At 48.1% G+C, this 19,577-nt stretch overlaps 1 protein-coding gene across 7 annotated transcripts in view; it reads left to right on the plus strand.

The window, feature by feature from the left end:
• Positions 1-19,577, plus strand: part of LOC144933883 (SH3 and multiple ankyrin repeat domains protein 2-like) — a 140,999-nt gene that overhangs the window by 41,988 nt on the left and 79,434 nt on the right. For 5 of the 7 annotated variants that reach the window (XM_078859158.1, XM_078859161.1, XM_078859160.1 and 2 more), the window contains exons 10-13: positions 989-1,055; positions 11,433-11,805; positions 12,894-13,024; positions 19,204-19,317. In XM_078859158.1, the coding sequence (XP_078715284.1) occupies positions 989-1,055; positions 11,433-11,805; positions 12,894-13,024; positions 19,204-19,317 (685 nt within the window). Of the gene's footprint in view, positions 1-988; positions 1,056-2,000; positions 2,199-11,432; positions 11,806-12,893; positions 13,025-19,203; positions 19,318-19,577 lie in introns of those variants that run through there. The other 2 variants (XM_078859164.1, XM_078859163.1) reach the window with 2 other exon arrangements.

Consider the following 19,577-nt stretch of genomic DNA (forward strand, 5'->3'; position numbering starts at 1 on the left):
ATGACGATTGCTTGTGTTGTGATCAAAACGTAGTTTTTTTGTTATTTTCTTTCAACCTATCTATGTGACTTTACCGAAAGACCCAAAGAATGCGACGCAAACCTTTGACAACTTGCTGCTCCCCGACAATCAGTCCGCTATGCTGCAGAAAACCATACGGCAGAGAAGCAGCTGAAGCAGCTGCAGAAGAAGCAAAAAGGGGTTTTGTTATTGTTGGCCAATCTGATGAGAGATGGGATCGGGCGCTCACCTGAAACCGTACTGCTGGGGGATCTGCGCTGGCTGGAAGGCAGACATTATTGCTTCTGAGTTTGGGGTTTAGGGAATCCTGAAAGTACGCCTCCCGGCGAAATTGTATTTCGCAATATTATTCGTGTGTGTGTTCGCGTGTGTAATTTGTATATACTGGTGATGATGTTACATCAGTGAAAGAGCTGCAGGGATTGGGAGCTTGAATGTGTCTGAGTGGTGAGCTTCAATTCCTTTGTCAAGCCGCTGCTTCGCCACGCTGATCAGTGCGTGTCGCTGAGCGGCAGGCCCGGGATCACTTCGGATGCCCCTCGTTGCTTGCTGATGTTAGCCGTGGCTGGTAATCTTACTCGGGTTTTTCTAAGTTCATAGCGCATCACGCTAAGCACTTTTCCACCACCACGCCGTAATGATACCATCGTGAATAAAGAAACATTAGTGGCCTTCCCGCGCATTCAATAAATACAGGCACGTGCTTACTTGTGCACCATTGCATTGCAAGTGATCATTTTGCAATACTATGGGCACAAGCGATGCACCGGAGGGACCGTTGATTATTTTGGCTCTTTCATTCTCTTAACTTCTCAGGTCACAGTTAACGCTTGTTCGGGGCTTCAGATAAGAGATCTCAAGTGCTTAGTTACATTTATTTTAAGCTGCATTTACATAACTGCGGTGATTAAAATTGAGCTGTGTTTTGTGCATCTGCGTGGGTGTGTGCGCGTGTTTGTAATCCCAGGTGGCGATTGTGGCAGGGAATTTCGATCTGGCAGAAACAATTAAAGTGCACAAGAGCACCGACGTAGGTGAGTTTATCGCGTGGCGTTGGAGGAAGAGACGTGTGATGGGCTCGTCAACTCGCAGGCTTGCCCGTCTCATGAGCCGGCCCAAAAGCGTTGTTCAAAGAAGACGCCGGCATTATGCCCTGCCTGGCGGTGGCCGCTCGTTACGTGTCCCCCCTTCTCCGTGCACATGGCCTGGCTGAGCGTACGTGACTGCTTCAGACTATGCGGCGTGATGTCTTTTGGATTAAGCCCCGGCTGGAAATATGCACAACACTTTGCACAAGACTGGCATCTGCACGCTTGCAATTAATAGCGAAGTGACATTAAAATTGGCATTTTCTTTTTTTTTTAAGTCCAATAAGCCTCCCGCTGCAGTATTAAGAATGTCTTCACTGTTGCATCCCGATATAATCGGTGGCTTTTGAACCTTCGATGACAGCATAGCCGGAATTAATCCTTACTCTGGGTGAGGGATTTAGTCCTCATTTATTTTCAATTCTGCTGGCGGTTGGCAGCTAAACAGCTCTGGTGGGGGTATTAGCAGCATGCAGGAGCCGGCTGGCCATGCGTTTTTATTGTTTGTTGCACAGAAATGCAAGCGGCTTGCTCTTGGCAAATCAGGACAACGGTGGATGGATGTTGGGGCGGGCGAGCGGGCGGGCGGCCGGGCGGGCGGGTGGGCGTGTGGGTGGGTGAGCACGGTTGCTGGCGCTGGTGGTAAGGCTTGCGGGGTTGGGCACAAGTCACTGCAGCGATTCCAGAGAAAAACGAACTTGCGCAGGAATGGATCGGACGATACGTGGCGGCGGGGAGGGGGGGGGCCTGTGCCGGTAGTCGGGTGACAGCGAGGTTATCGGCAGGTTGCGAACTGGAAGACGCTGAGATGGGACGCTCCCGGGCGTGAAAGGCGGGAGGGCGTGGCGGGGAAACCTGCCGGCCACGTGGACCGGACGTCGGGGACGGAGCTGCGTGATCGGGCTGAGAGATCAGCGTCTCTCCGAGTTTGTTTACGGGTACTGCGGCACCGGTGGCTCACCATGGCGGGGCTGCGCGGCACCGTCCGACCTTTTGGGGACGAGGTTATTTTTCTCCACGGGGGAGCGTGCGCCTGAGTGTCCGGCGCTGTGCTGACCATGGGCTGCCCGTGCTCCACGGACAGGAAAGGTTTGGCTGCAACTCGCACCGCGAAAACCCAGACGTTGCCGCGCTTACATTCCGTCCACTGCTCGATGGAGGCCTCTTCCAAATTTTCGCCATCTCTCGCAGCCTAGCGATGCGATAATCTCATAGAGGTGGAGCGCACGACGCTGTTTGATCAGTTTTGTGTAATACTTTCTGCAATTTCGATTTAAAGCTTTCGCGACTGCAGGGATTCATCTTCTTGGTTCTTTCGGTAAAGTCAGTGTCTTCAGACTTCAGACACGGTCTTTCCGACAGACCTGTTCTTCACCTGAGGACGGCTGCTTGCGTTGTGGCCGAAACGTCGTGAGAATAATTTTATTATGTTTTATTTTTATTATTTTATTATTTCCCTTCTACGTGACTTTACCGAAAGAACCAAGAAGACTTTCTGCAATGTCGTGGGGTATTTATTAGTTACCATTCTTCAAATCGGCGATCCGCCAAGGTTGGGGTTATAGATGGGGGTTAGTGTTAGGGAGGTTATGAAAATACACATTGATAATAAATTGGTTAGAGGTCACTGCGGATACGATGGATGGGTGTCCGTCGTAGTTGACGATGAAAGTCCTTCATGCGCTCCTTCTGCCTTGAATTCATTGTAGTGGACGGCTCGCCGCACAGGTATGGCAGACCGCCAGTGGTTAGACTAACCAATAATTTCCTCTAGATTGGCCAGAGTACATTTGCGTTCGTTTTTGGGAGGAAATTGCATGGCGTGGGTGTTTGTACCCACCCGTGCAGCTTTGCTTGGCTTTTCTTGCCAAGCGACTTGGCACCGAAGCAGACAGCTGATACCCAAAGGGGGAATGGATGGCTAAAGCAGAGGAGGTCTCCTGATATCGTTTCGTTCAGAATGGTTTTATATTTTTAGTTTTTTACATACTTAATTTGGAGCTTTCATGACTGCAGGAATTACTCTTTGGTTCTTTCGGTAAAGTCACGTATAAAGAATGTAGTTTTTTATTTAATGCCACGAAAGCTGAAACCACTCTCTGTAAGAGCTTGGTCATTTCTTTAGAACTGCTTTTTGTATTTAGTTTATTGTCCCCCCCCCCCGCCCGCACCTCCGATTAGCACGGTTGGCTACGTATGGTGCGAAATAAGTTAAATATACGTAAATATACGTACGTATAATCAAATCAGGATTATACGTACATAGTCACAGGATCCTGCAAGCAATCCTTCCTTCTTGCGCGTGGGGGTTTCATTTGCATATTTCTGAATGTTTATTTCCATTAGATTTTTGTAAAACCGATCCAGGTGTCTCCTTTACCACCAGTGTGCCAAATGATATGTTTCGGCAATTTCGTCACGATGTAAAATCTACCTCCTGAGTGGAGATCACCTTTATTTTCTTTTCAGTGGCACACACCGGCCATGCGCGCACACGCGAGTGCATTTATTTATATTTTGCCGATGCTACAAACTTCGGAGGGTAGTCAACAAGATCGTGATCCTAATCTCCCCGCAGCATATGGCATTGGTTTCATCTTTGATTTAATTTGACAGCACTTTAAAATAAATTATTCTTCCGGGACCGCGGCGTGCAAGTTAAGCTGAGCTGTAAATAATCTCAGTCTTGGGTTCCCGAGACCAGTCCACAGTCTCGAGACTGGCTTGGGTACATTTCCCTGAGAACCTTGTCCGTGATCTTGGCCTCAGAGATGTGGCCTCGGTCAAAGACCCCGCTCAGAGGCACCTGCCTTGACACTGCCCTGAGCACTATGAGACCTCCTTTACCAGTGGCAAAATATAGTAGTAGGTTTTTACCCTTTAAACTGGTACAAAACTGACACCTTTATGCAAGGCATCATGTTTGCAATAACCACAACACAAGCAGTCAAAATGCAAACAAAAAGAAACAACTCTGATGATGATAATGATATGCACTGTCCTTGAAGTTGATTGGTCCACACCCGAGACAGCTTTCCTTAGAGCCTAGTCTCACATGGGTTGGACCAGATGACGCCAAAAGGCGTCAGTTTTGTTGCCGGATAGAAGGGTAATAAAACAATTATCATATTTTTTACTGGCAAATGAGGTTCCAATAGAATAACATAACTGTTAGGGTATGCTAGTCATCCAATATAGACCAACATCAATAACATAATTATATAATAGCTGCAAGCTTCCTAAACAAATATTCCGAATCTGTATTTGCCAAGCTGTGTAGATACCGGTCGTTTCCCAATGATTTCTGGTCAGAAGACGCCAAAAGGCGTACAACTCAAAAACAGCGCACTATCAGAGTATTGAGAGCTCGGGGTAAGCATTTACACTATGAGACCTCCTTTACCAGTGGCAAAATATAGTAGTAGGTTTTTACCCTTCTGGTCCAACACCAATGGAGACTAGGCTCTAAGAAAAGCTGTCTCGGGTGTGGACCAATCAACTTCAAGGACAGTGCATATCATTATCAGAGTTGTTTCTTTTTGTTTGCATTTTGACTGCTTGTGTTGTAGTTATTGCAAACATGATGCCTTGTATAAAGGTGTCCGTTTTGTACTAGTTTAAAGGGTAAACACCTACTACTACTGCCCTGAGCCTCGAGGATGCGGCCATGACTGGCCTTGACGACCGGCCTCCACCGAAAGGCCGTGGCTTCGACTTGGCCTCGTGGCTCGGAGGCTCGATTATAATCGGCCTTGGACCCCGTGCATCGGCGGCCTTGAGGTCTGCCGCTGAACAATAATCGGCGTTGCGCTTGCTTGAACGTGACAAGAGGTGACCGAGCGGAGACTCTTTTTCTTCATGCGTCAGCTGATGGCCTGCCGCGGAAAGCCACGCGCGCGCACGCCTCGAGTTCCCATAATCGGCTGTGACCAGGCCCCGTTCGGTGTTCAGAGGGGACGCGCGTTCGTATCGCCGCGAGTACTTTCCTCGCAGCCGCCGGAGTTGAACTGGGCGTAATTGGGGGATGATCCCTTCATTGCATTAATACGGAAAGCGGTTATTGTCGGTCCCCAGGTTCGTAACGAACTCTACTCGTCAAGTATGCTCAGAGGGTTCCTGATATATTACGGCACAATCGGGACCTTGCCACGAAGAAGAAGTAGAAGACGACAAAAATAAATCCATTAAGCGCTGAAAATTAATGTTGCTCGACAGAACACCCTCGCACAGTAATTATTTTGTGTTCATTGCTGATTCATTCACGGTACCGGGTGTGCATGTATTATGTATTTAAGGCTCAGCCAGGAAGCTTTCCACTGCGATATGCTGCGAGGGTTTAACGGGCTGTACCCCGCACCCACTGGAGCGTTGTTACCCAACGGGTCAAACATTCTCTGTAGATTGAATATTAAAGACCCAGCCAATGTTATTCACGAGGGCAATCGTTAGCGCTTCTTGCAGCGTGCACACGAGCAGAGTCTCACGTCCACGGCATGGACGTTATTTCTTGTCTGCAACATTCCTGAAATCGCCCGTTTCTTTTTTGCCGTCATCAGATCTCGTACGACTATCAGGGTTGAGCCTGGATAGTGCTCGGATGGGCGACCACATCGCATAAAAATGCTGCTGCCGTAGCCATCGTGGGGAGTAGACACGCACTGACCAGAGATCGCAAACGGGTTTGATTCCTTACCCGTACCCGGCCGTACCAGGGTCGCAAACGGGTACCCGTACCCGGCTGTACCCGTACCCTACCCGTACCCGGCCGGGTACGGGTAGGGTACGGGTATCGGGTACCTGATTGCGACCTCTGGGATGAAGCCATGTTGCAGGCGCGGGTGGGTTGATTCTAGGAACTTGAATTGTGAGAAGAGACAAGACGTTGGGAAATGAGTGACAAACGGTTACTCACCAGTGACTCACGGTCTACCCGTACCCGGCCGCACCAGTACCCTACCCGATACCGGCCGTACCCGGCCGGTATCGGGTAGGGTACGGGTATCGGGTACCCGGTTGCGACCTCTGGCACTGACCGGTGTGGTGAGAGTATAGCCAAATATCTCACAATCGGCAAGGTTCATCTTCTTGGTTCTTTCGGTAAAGTCACGTAGAAGGGAAGTAATAAAATAATAAAAATAAAACATAATAAAATAAAATAATTCTCACGACGTTTCGTCGTGAGACGTTTCGTCGTGAGAATTATTTTATTTTATTATGTTTTATTTTTATTATTTTATTACTTCCCTTCTACCTGACTTTACCAAAAGAACCAAGAAGATGAATCCCTGCAGTCACGAAAGCTTTAAATCGAAATGGGCAAGGTGTTGGGAGGCCCTCATCTAGCGAGGAATTGACAAACTCTCCGTGCATGTCTATGTGCATATTAATTGTGGTGACCTCATTCTGACTCCCACCGGTCACTCCAAAACAAGGGAGTCATTAGCATGAACATCATATGTACCATAGAGCAATGGGGAGCGGTGGTGCATTGGTTAGGACGCTGCTCTGTGAATAAACCTGGCGACCCCAGTCCACTTTCTGGCCACGGCCAAATGATATCCGAACTGGTCCTGGACCCTCTTGCGCCCCCGCCTCCCCCCCCCCATGTGGTCAGCATGGTGAGGCTGGGGTAGAATCCCTGAGCAATGAATCTTCATGCGCGGTTGGTGCCGTCCATGAGAGGAGGGATACACCTCCAGTTGCTGTCGTCCGCGACAGAAGGGACATTTGTACAATTGCAACAGCCCACGGGAGAGCGATGTGTGGGCCGAGTTACTGTGCGATGCGTAATTGGGAGATTATTGCTCTCGCGGGAAGAGTGAATGAGCACAGATGTTGCGCGCATGCTGTACCGCATTCCCGTTTGGCCGGGCCGCATCATCGTCGTCGTCGGCGTTGTCGGCAAATGCCTGCGTCTTCACCGTCTAGAGCATGACGATGGCGGCGTGCGCGAGTGGAGAGCTACAAGACGTTGCCTTCGTGCACGGAGGCCGATCGCCAACCCACTTTTTGATGGTCAAGTTCACCCACCCACCCCGCCCCCCCCCCCTAAGTGACCTCAATAATTGAAATCTCTTAAATAACGGATGTGCCGCGTGAGATCTATTTTTGTTGAGCGCGTGTCATCTTCTTCATTTAAAATGCCGCGTCGTAACGAAGCGTGCGGTGGACATCGTACACCCCGGGAGCTCTGCCTGAGCCTGCAAGAAGCTTCGATTGATTATCAGCATGGATTGTGGTTTAACGATTTCTTTTTTTTTACGTCAGGCTTAATTGTTACTCCCGTAGAATGGTTATTTATTTATTATTTATTTAGACAGATACTTAAATATTTATGTTCGTACATTTATTTTGTTCTTGTTTTAGGTGAAAAAGTTATCGCATGCTGCGTGTGTGTGTGCGTGTGTGTGTGTGTGGGGAGCGGTAGTGTAGCTGTTAGCGCGCTGCGCTATGAACCTGGCGACCCGAGGTTCGATTCCCGCTCACGGCTAACACCATGTGACGATTGTCTGAACCGGTCCTGGGCCTCCCTTAGGTCGACTCAGCCTTAAATGAGTACCTGGTGCGGTGTGTAAACATTGACACTGGGGAGACAAAGGCGGTCGGGCGTGGTGCTGGCCACCCACCCCCTCGTGTACCGTTCCGGCCTTCATAGGTGCTCGCTAACAGCACTTGCCCCTACAGTCTGTTAAGGCTATACGGGGGATCTTTGTCTTTGATCGTTGTGTGTGTGTGTGTGCTCGTGTGGGGAACGGTAGTGGGGTGATGAACACGCGGCGTTACGAACCCGATGATCCAAGTTCGATACTCGCAACACGGCCAACACCAGTGACGATTATCTGAACTAGTACTGGGACTCCCCTATGTCGACTCAGCCTCAAATGAGTACCTGGTGCGGTGTGTAGTAGCCATCATCACTGGGGAGACAAAGGCGGCCGGGCGCAGTGCTGGCCACCCACCCCTTCGTGCGGCGTGTCAGCCTTCATAGGTGCTCGCTAACAGCACTTTATCCAACAGTCTGTTTAGGTTGTAAGGGTGATCTTTGTCTTTGCGGTACCAAAATTACTAGATGCTCGTGAACAGCAATTGCCCCACCAGTCCCTAATGCTATGCTATACAGGGCATCTTTGTACTTGTGTGTACGTAGCGAGCAGTCGTGCTGCAGTGCTTTGCTCACTGTGCTCTGAACCCTTGTGACCTTGATTTTGATTCCCAACCATGGATATCCTTAGTTGTAAGTGACAACTCAACTATTTTTTGGCTGCTCCGAGGATGACCTTAAATAAGTTACCTTCAGCACTGGTGAGACAAAGATGGGCGTGCATAGTGCTGGCCATACCACCCCTCCGTGCGCCGTGCCAGCTGAATAGGTTCTCAAAGTCTTTATGGCTATGGTGCATCTTTGTATGTACGATGAACTTCTTTTTCATCGTACGTAGCCAACCGTGCTAATTGGAGGTGCGGGGAAGGACAACAAACTAAACACGAAAAGCAATGAGTTTTCGGGAAGAGCGTTCCAGACGGCCGCAGAAGCGCATCTGAAACCGTCTAGGTTGGATGTCAAGCCAAAAGCCGCTGCGAGGGTTGTGTGTGTGCGTAACCTGTGTGTGAAATATTAAACTTCTGGAGCATGATTCATTTTACTCGGAGCATCAGATTCTTCAGGAAATGAAACTCGCGTGGATCACGTGACCGGCACAATGCCCCTTTGCCGAATCTCGGCGTGGGTGTTTTTCTTGGTTTAAGCTATGCAAAGATGTGACCGTTTGACCACCGTGGTTTTGGGATACCTCCCGTACACCACGAGAACAGCATCGGAAATTGTAAACATACTTACAGGGCATCTGGTGATGCTGCGTTGGCGGCAGTGCACAAGCACACAAAATAGCAGCAAACTCAACACATTCGTCAATAATACCGTGGCGTCAGAGGGGAGAATTTATTCTTGGCAAAGTTTTGGGCTACGGCCTTTCTTCGTAGGGCATACAGTACATATTATGAGGGGTGTTAATTTGATCTGCACCCTGAAATGCTGTCCTAAGTTTCCTTCGATGGTTGGTAAAAAAAAATTAAACCACTGTACATTTTTTTCACAGAGTGCAGCAGAGTGGCAAAATGTAGGCCATGTTTTTGGTGCTGAGCGGCCGTTTTGTGCCTTGCACAGCCCTGATAACGGCAACATCAAGGAACACACGCGATCTTGCGACGATAGGAAATAATCCTGCATTTTCTCCTCAAACTGTCACAGCCGCAAGGACCCGTCGCTTACAAGGTCACAAAGTATCTTTTTTGTATTCTTACGAATTTTTATTTTGCCTCGATACATTCATTATTTTTAGATTACAGCGTTTGAGCGAAGTACATTCACGCGTGATTGACGTTCGAATTAAAGATTTTAGTCCACTCGGTTTTTTTTATTTTGCTCAAATTTGCAGATGACAGCAGCCGCGTGGATTTTTCTTGCATGGCAAAGCATCCACTGCTCGTGACTAATCTCCCAGGCGATGTTATTTATCTTGCAAAATGATTAATCACGATTAATGATTCTTTACTGCCGTACACTTTTGGTAGAGGCAGATTACTTAAATCGCATTCGATGCTGGATGTTTAATATTTCTTCTGGAGAATGAAACGTCCTTTTTTTTATTTAACATCACCTGACAGTTGTGTGCGTCTTATATTTTATCTCCACCCATCAGATTTTGTTTCGTTTGCTAGCCACGCAATTCTTTGTAATGTCGCCTTTCACGAGTTTGAACTATGCGCGATTCCAAGAAAAAGTAGCATTCAAACATTTTGGCACGAGTCCACATTCCTGAAGAAGAAATAGATATGTGGTCGCGAATAGAATTGTCTTCTGGGAAATGGTTCATGACAAATGATTTTAAACTACGGTATATTTTAACGTTATTTTTGTATTCAGTCCATCTCCAAAATGATTATCGTCTCTGTGGTGTGCTCAAATGTAGGGCTGGTTTCGAGTACACCGCCATCTCTTCCCCCCCATCCTCCGGAATTGCTGTGATTTTTGGGTCATTGTTCAATTCAAGAGTTTAGTCATGTGCACAGTCTACGTTTATAATATTTCTTGTTGTCTCTTTCTTGTCCCGTCTCATTCGTGCCATCAGCCTAGATGTAACGTTTTCGTAAAATTTGCATGCACGTAAACTCGCGCGCGCGAATCGATTTTAACCAAAGAATCAATCCATTGTTACATGGTCACTCAGTTATTACAGCAGCTGGTGTTCTCTTTCGAAAAAAAAATGTTAAACAATAATAATAATACTACATTGCAGCTCTTTGTAGAATGATGACCTCACCATACCGTGGTCGTGGGGGTGTTAATGTTAGCCATGGCTGGAGAGCTGGACAAGCCCTGGGTACACCATGCCTATTGTTAAGTGGAGATGTGCAGATTAGTGAAAGGGGGGCATCCAGAACCGGCGCAGATGTCACTCGCCGCCGATTGTATTCGCGGCTGGAAATCAAACTCTGGTGGCTGGGTTCGCAGTGCGATAGCAATCACAGGAGAACCCCTCTTAACGACGGTGATTGTTTCCACGAAATCGGCCGTTGAGTGATTTGAGCGAGTACAGGAAGTACACGTTAAAGACTTAATTCGTTCCGATAGCATCGGAAGTTAAACCCCCTTTTTCACCCAAAAAACGTGCTTTACAATATTTAAACAACGGATATTAATACATAAAAATACTAACGACATTATAAACACATAATATTAAAATAAACATGGTTAATCAATGCAATAAATAATATTAGCTGGACATACAACAGCCCGCTATTAACAAGGGAACGGTCGGTAAGCGAACACAATGGGCTCTATGGAGGCACTACACTACTATACACTACGCTACTATACACTACACTATACACTACTATACACTACATTATACACTACTATACACTACACTAATATACACTACTATACACTACACTATACACTACACTATACACTACACTATACACTACACATTGGGCTCTATGGAGGTCCATCGTGAAGCGATTAGTCGTTTACAGGGGTGCTCGTTGAGGGGGGCTTCTAGTGTATCCGATTGGTCCACCCCTTCCAAAACAAAACTTTGCGTCCATCGTATCATACCTGGCTGGCACGGTGGTGCAGTGATCCAAGCACCCGGCTAAACACCCAGCACCCCTGAGTTTTGATTCCCGGCGGTGCCCACCCACCATCAGCGGCGAGCAATATCCGAACCGGTCCTTGTTACCCACCGGCCCGCGTAGACCGGCGCGCGGTGAAGAGTTGCGACACGCGATCGACCCAGAACGCATTTTGTCTTCCCGCCCCAGTGCCGTTCAACGAAGCTCCCCCGTACTCGGACCGACGGCGCCGGTTCAGCATCCAGCCGACGGCGATGGCGGCGGCGGCGGCGATGGCGGTGACGGCTAGCACGGAGCGCCGCCTGCTTCGGTCCAGCAGCGAGAAAGCGGGGCGCGTGACCGCCCGGCACGCCGCCGACGTGCCGGCGGGCGTCGCCACCGCCTCGGCGCAGGCCTCCACGGCCCACTTCAGCTGCCCGTGGCCCGAGGCGCGGACCGAGTGGCCGCGGACGTCGAGCGAGCCGCGGCGGGGGCAGTCGGAACAGGAGGAGACGCTGAGGGGCGGCTCCCTGGACGCGGAGCAGAGCAACTACGGCTCGTCGCGCACCCTGGACAGACCCAGGTCGGGCGGCAGGCACGGGCGAGGGCCCGGTGGGGATCTGCGAGCGTGCAAACGACGCACTCGGCTCGGCGTTCTTTGGTCAAGTCAAGTTGTTTTTGGTTGCAGGGAGCCATCTTCTTGGTTCTTTCGGTAAAGTCACATAGAAGGGAAATAATAAAACAATAAAAATATAAAACAATGAAAATTATTTTTCGATTTGAAGCTTTCGTGACTGCAGGGATTCATCTTCTTGGTTCTTTCGGTAAAGTCATCACGTAGAAGGGAAATAGTAAAATAATAAAAATAAAAGATAATAAAATAAAATAATTCTCACGACGTTTCAGCCACAAAGCAAGCAGCCGTCCTCAGGTGAAGAACAGGTCTGTCGGAAATACAGGTTTGTGGCCGAAACGTCGTGAGAATGATTTAGTTATGTTTTATTTTTATTATTTTATTATTTCCCTTCTACGTGACTTTACCGTAAGAACCAAGAAGATTATTTTTGGTTAACACGTTGGCGCCGTTCTGGCAAAAAAAGATCTGTCCCGCCAAAGTGCCATCGCAGCATTGACACACGTAAACTTGAAAATAAACAATACTATACGGTAAAAAATAAAGAAATAAAAGCCAGTTGTGGCTGATTTTCTGGCCATCCTTGGCTCCTTGACAGTCACCAATGTGCTGTCAGTTTTTTCCGAATAGGCACATGAAAAATGTATCTGTGTGCGCATAATGAAACAAGCTGTTACAAACTCAACGACCAAGTCTGGCCGCAATGTTTCTGTTTAGACTTCTTTGTCTATCCACTGCTGGATGAGGGCCTGCCTCTCACGCAGCAGTGTCGGTCACAAGAGAGGTACAGTGCAAAGTTGATTTGCTGTACTGCCTTTTTCCTGCCCACAGCAGCATATCTGTGCGTGTGTAACTGTAGCTGCGTGAGTATCAATTTGAATAAGGTGCTCACAAAACAGCACTTGCCCTCATCAGTCACTCAGGATAACCGGGAGATCTTTACCTTTGCGTGTGTGCTGGTGTGTGCGTGTGTGTGTTTGCGTGTGTGTGTGTGTGTGCGTGGGTGCGTGTGCAATTCTTTTTTATTCTGGCCACAGATCGTGTCCCAAGCAAAGCTGCCAGCGCAACTTGGACAACGCCCTGCCAGGCCGCGCGTATGCCGTTCAGCAGGCCTATCGGCCCCGGCGGGGCGGAGAAATCCCTCTCGCCATGGGAGACTTGGTCCACGGTTTGTCCTTCTCACTCTTGTCGCAGGCATTGTTGTCGATGCGTCACTCGTTAATGAAATTTATGAAAACAAACAAATGCGTGCGCGCGCAACGCTTAAACGTTAAAATTGCGCGTGATAGATTCTTGGCAACAGAGATTTTTTTTTGGGGTGCCGTCGCATAAATATATAAATGTGTCGTTAAACCCGCCGCCACCCGACACAGCCAATCAGTAAGGTTTGTCACGGAAACAAAACGTGCCAATTAGTTACGAGTACAGCAACACCGGTGTGTTGGAGAGTAAACCCACAACATCTACAATTCGAGTCACGACGTCTCGCCGGTAATTACAACCAGCATCATCAGGCGAAAAACAGAATTGATAAATGAGTCGTTTTGTTAACGTTTGCTCCGCCCGTGTAGCCGTCGCGCGATGTCGCGCTCTTCGGTGATGCGATCGGCGCATTAAGGATGAGCGCCAGGTCTGCGTTCGAAGTGGGCGATGTCCTTGCAATGTTGTCTCCCCAGTGGTGCTGTTTACACACTGCACTAGGTACTCATTTGAGGCTGAGTCGATCTAGGGGATGCCCATGACCGATACAAATATTTGCCACTGGTGTTGGTCGTGAGCGGGAACCAAACTCGGGTCACTAGGTTCGTAGTGCAGCGCGCTAACCGCTGCACTACCTCTCCCCATTATTGTGCCATCATTATCACACACACTCATATGTGTCCATGTGATCCCCATGTAGCCTTTAACAGAATGTTGGGGGGAAGTGCTGATGGCGAGCAACTTTTGAAGACCGACATAGCATACAAGGAAGTGGGTGGCCAGCAACACCCTCTTAGTTTCTTATCGACACACCGCACCAGATACTTATTTAAGGCTGAGCCGGCCTAGACGAGGCCCAGGACTGGTTCAGATATTCACAACCAATATTGGACATGAGCGGGAGTTGAACGCAGGCCGCCGGGCCTGTAGCTCAGTGTGCTAACCACTAAACTACCGCTCCTGGCAACACATGTATGCAAAGACACATACGGATAGGCAATATGTGCGAGCAGCCTGGGTGAGCAGTCCTGATATCGATATGTACCAGGGTATGTCAACTTCCCGCCCATGCGTCAGTCCAAGGAGAAAGGAGGAAAAAAAAAACTTGAAAAAAATGTGCTTTTGTTTGCCTTGAGCATGATAAGCGCCATCGTCTTTGAATTTGCAATTCATATTGGGTCATAATTAATGTGCGTGGTTTATTTATTCAAAATGAGTAAACCTGGCATAATTGGCACTGGGAATTATTTTCTTTCGCCTCTGTAGCCGTGATCCCACACGCCCTGGGGTCTGGAGTCACGCGCAGACGCAACTGTCGCTGCGCTCTTCCAACCGAACTGCACGGGCCAAGAGCTCGCATTCGTCAGGGCAATGTGACAGTTATTATTCAGACGCTCATGGCCTATTGATTATGGTGATCGGCGTCCGATGCTAACGCATTTGCGCTCGCTCGTGAGCGCGATGCAGACGAAGCACAGCGATTGCGCCGGCGGCTGCGTCCGGAGGAGGTGCTCGTGGAAGACAGTTTGAGTCGAAGCGAGGGGATGTGTGTGTGTATTGTACGTTGAACTTCTTTCGCACCGTACGTAGCCAACCGTGCTAATCGGTGGTGCGGGGGAAGGACAACGAAATGCAGTTCTAAGGAAATGAGTTTTCAATCAAGATTTAAAGGTGCTTTGCTCCAGTGGCTTCCTCTTATCAGTAGGAAGAGCGTTCCAGACGGCCGCAGAAGCACATCTGAAAGCGAGCGATGCGGTGGCCGTCTTTGTTCGATGGCTTAGCCAAAAGCCGCTGCGAGGATGACCGGAGTTCGCATGATGGTTTACGCTCCGTGTTGTGAGGCAGTCTCCCCAGAGCAGTTGCAAGAAGTACTGACAGCAGTGTCACGCACTTTAATGACTGCTCCAGGGAATTTTGCACTCACCGAACGGGGATGCGAGTTGGGCGAGAGGGAGATGCGAGCATTTGATAATTAAATAACTGGCATGTGCATGAATAAATAAATATATTCACAGTTTTGGACGTTCCAAGCAGGCTTCCATTGCGGTGTTAGCTTTTGTTGTTTGCAAATAGACCGCTACATATGACTTTATGGACCTAATTAGTGATCAAGGATTTATCCAATTCTGAATTAATTTTCCGACAGGGACGATATTTATCAACAGCCGTTTTGCCGCTGCAGCTACCTGGACATTGCTGTTTTGAAACCTGCCGAACATTCCACTTTATTTTGCAGACACGCAGAAAGGAGGAATCCTGTCTGGTATGGATTTTTCTTGGAAAATAACCGTGGGCCAAAAACAAGTAAAAACCTCTCTGATTCTGCGGGTTCGGATCGTTATGCCGAAGGAGATGCGTCAGCAAGGCCCCCCCTCTGTGCCGATGCTGCGGCACAAGAAAAAAATTGCGCATCGCCGGTTCACTCTCAGAACGTTTTTGTCGAGAGCGGGAGTTGATCACGGCTGCCCGTGATGAACCCCCCACCCAGAACAGAAAAAAACAACACGGCCTCAACAATAGTGCGTGTGCAGGCGTGCGTGGGTTTGCCGGGTGTGTCGGCGTTTTTGAACGAATCTTTCCCGGGGAATGTGTTCCCGGTTTCCTCCCCAAGAAATGCCATTCCTCGTTTACCATCGCATTGGAAAAGTGACGAGAAAATTTAAAATTAGAATTGAAAAGGCACATATGGGGGTCAAAGCTATTACTACAAACGGCACTCGCAATGCATTACGGACAATTATCATTTAATCTTGGCATATTTTTTGCATTAAATTACAATCATTGCAATTACCCGGCTCCAAATGCCCTATTCATTGCGGCTAATTGGCAGGATTTTTCCCTGCACAGAACCTATTTTGGTTAACAAACCAAGGATGATACAATTATTCTTGATATTTTTTATTTTTATCATTTAAAATAAACAAAAAAGTTTTACACAGATCACTTGAACTCATTAATGCACGTGTGCAAATGATAAACAACCTCTACGTAGTGATAAAAAGGTAACCACAGAGGACCTTTTTTATTTATTGTTGCTCTGCTTAATTGTCACATGGAGCAGGGGCATTGCATTTTACATCAAGCAAAGCCTAAGACCCGAACGGAGCAGTGGCACAGTGCCTTTTTCTTTTGCGCTCTGCACTCTGACCACAGTGACCCTCTCAGCCATGGTGAACACCAGTGGACGAGGTGATACCTAAAACCGGTCTTGGGCTGTGATCGTCCTTGTGAAAGGAGCTGCTTAGCTTCAACGGGCCGTGCCAGCCGAACGATTCCCTGAACCTACAACAACATCAACCCGCACTGACCGGCACTGTGAACCGTGGCCACACAATCCCTGTGACCGTAACAGCATGGGGAGGGCCTTCATCTGGGAGCGGACTCACAAAGGGATGTCGGCTGTTTGTAAGATTGAACCGTAACCTCCGATGAAATGCCGAACTGCCGAGGCAAACATCCGGCGCTTCATGCCCGCTTGTATACGTACACATTACTGCATTGGACAGTACAGTACGTAACGGTCTAAATGCTGGGGAACTGCCTTCATTGGAAACCGGGGTGCAATTTTCCCGTACAAGGTGGGGTGATTCACCGTTCTGTGCCACCAGGACAGATTGTTCCTATTCAGGGTCATGATTTGATTCAATAACATTTTTTTTAATTGCTGTGAATGGTGGTAGCACCTCTAGTGGCCGCAGTGATATTGTAAACCGTCATAACATACACGTCCAAGCGGATAAATGTGAATTGTTGCACACGCAATTTGGTTGCTTTTTTCTAAAGTTTTAAGGGTCGACGTTCATCAAAGCAGGGAGCATAGACGTGGGAGTACTGCATAGCAGTACAGTACAACAACGGATGTTGATGCACTGCCCCTCTCTGCTGCTCACCACATCACCCTGCAACCTATAACAAGCTGTAATGCACGGTGACCACACGTGACATCACTGTTCAGGTTCAACTCTGCTTGACTTCTGAGATCTGATGAGATCGGGTGCCATTTGTGGGTGATTTGGTCATAGATAAAATACAATGAAGGATTTAATAAAAAATGTTTGTCTTTTGTAAGGATCGATTTTTCTTGTACATATTTGGATGGGCTTTAAGTCGCTTTGTTTATTATTATTTGCACGCTAAGTACTTCCCCATCGTCCGATTGCCACCAGAATATCGAGCAAAGAAGTAATTAGGATACCAAATAGCCCCTATGGGCAGCAAGAGCCTTGCAGCATGAAACGAAGTGGCCCCAAAGGAGCCAACAAAGAGTGACTTCTAATGGCGAAAACCCTATTATATGCCGTAGTGAATCATGTCGCAAATATAAATATATAACTCGACCACTAAATGCAATTCTATTGGCTGCCCTCCTGTCCCGGAATCCATTGGGTGGCCCTTTATGCTGTGCGGACAGGGGCACAGCGACTGTGGGTGTTGTGGGTGTCCATATACGCCCGGGGTGTTTTCGTGTGGCTAAGAGGCAGCCACGGGATGTTGTGCCCATGTATGCAGATATATATACGAGGTATTCATTGCAAGTCATCAGAGTTGGGCTGTACTGAATCAAGTGCCAAATTTCATTCAAATTTCGATTTAAAGCTTTCGTGACTGCAGGGATTCATCTTCTTGGTTCTTTCGGTAAAGTCACGTAGAAGGGAAATAATAAAAGACGCTGTCTGTCTTTCCGACAGACCTGTTCTTCACCTGAGGACGGCTGCTTGCGTTGTGGCCGAAACGTCGTGAGAATTGTATTTTATTATGTTTTTTATTTTATTTTATTATTTCCCTTCTACGTGACTTTACCGAAAGAACCAAAAAGAGAAATTTCATGCAGTTTAGTTTTTGCTTTTCTTTTTTTATTCACTCCTTGCCGTCTGTGGTGACCGCCCTGACACCATCAAACTCGCCACACATGAGAACCTGGCTTTATCTCGGGAGGCAGCCAGGGATTTGAACCTGGCGCCGGGTTCATTGCTTTGGTGCAGTGCACGTGACGTTCACCTCCAGAGACACGGGGGGTCCTGCTTTATTTTCCGGTCTTTTTTTTTTATTCGCTCAAGACCGACAACCCCCCAGCTGGGCTTTGCCGATGGCGAGCGCGTCTTTGGACGCGCATTTGAGCCGTTTGTAACGGAATGTTAACAAAGTGGTTTGGGTGTTTTCCATTAAATATTTAAGAGGCTGTAAAAAAAAATCACATCGTGTATGTGCGCGTATCGCGTGTTTCGTTTTTGGGCCTCTCATGCCCTGAGAATGTGAGCACGGTTTTGGGGAAGCATAGGAATTCGGGTTTGATTTAGAAGAATGAACAACTCTGTTTTATTGCTGAGTTAATGGTTCAAGTTATTCAGTCCATAAAAAAAAAACATATAGCCAGCGATACAGCTCATACCGGATTAAGTCATCCCTACTGTTCTGTGGTGGTCGCAACGGATTGTTTGACCATATTTCACTCCACTTGTCATTGGGGGTTGATGAAGGAACCGGCTCAGATATGACCACTGACGCTAGCGGTGGCCGGGAATTGTGAACAGACCACTGGGTTGATAGCGCAAGCACGCTAAGCCATTGCTCCACCATCCTGCCCCAAATTATAACATCAAATCGATGAGTTGTGTAAAGTTAAAGCTGCCATGGGGTGTGCTAAACATTGTGGACCGGTTGTGTTTCGCAATGTTGGTGTCATATTTCCCAAGCAGTCGCGCTATTGCCTCTTATGTATGTATGTTGAACTTCTTTCACACCGTACGTAGCCAACCGTGCTAATTGGAGGTGCAGGGGAAGGACAACGAACGTAACACAAAAACGCGGTCTTAAAGTAATGATAAAATTCCAGAGGTTCCAACCCAGCGTCCATCCAGGTTAACGCTGTAGGTGTATTAACCGTGAATGAACACCGCCTGCTTTGCAGTGGACGTTAAAGATCCCAAGACGCCGTCTGTGCAGGTGTCACGGTCAAAAGTTGCCAAACTTGTAAAAAAATGACAAAATTACTTAATTGGAATTGAACCGCACGGCAACTTCGCCCCCAACTGGAAGAGACGGAATATGAAACACTGCATGTTCCTTGCGTCGCGAACCCCCAAATGTGCGAAATTATTATTATATTATTATTGTTGATTATCATGCGCTTCCCTCTTTCCCTGACAGTGCTTACAGTCGGGGAGGCGGGCATGTGGGAGGGCATCTCTGAAGGCAGGCGAGGGTGGTTCCCGAGCCATTGCGTGCGGGAGGTGCAGCTGAGACAAACACAAGCTGTACATGGTGAGACTCAACCTCTCCTGCTGCTGCTGTTGTTGTCGTCATAATTTCCTCAAATTTTTTTTATCGTGGTTGTGCTGGCGGCGGCGTGTCGCGAGACGAACCACCCGTTGGCATTTCTCGAACAGCAGCGCAACCCTTCGTGTTCGAGAACGGCCCGTGGAAGTGTATGTCACAGATATACCTCCAAGATTGCTGCTTGAAGTTGACCTCTGGTTCACAAAGTAGAGGGCAGCACTTTTCGCACGCGAGGGCAATGTTTT

This window comes from Lampetra fluviatilis, chromosome 8 (genome assembly GCF_964198595.1).
Source record: "Lampetra fluviatilis chromosome 8, kcLamFluv1.1, whole genome shotgun sequence".
NCBI lineage: Eukaryota > Metazoa > Chordata > Hyperoartia > Petromyzontiformes > Petromyzontidae > Lampetra > Lampetra fluviatilis.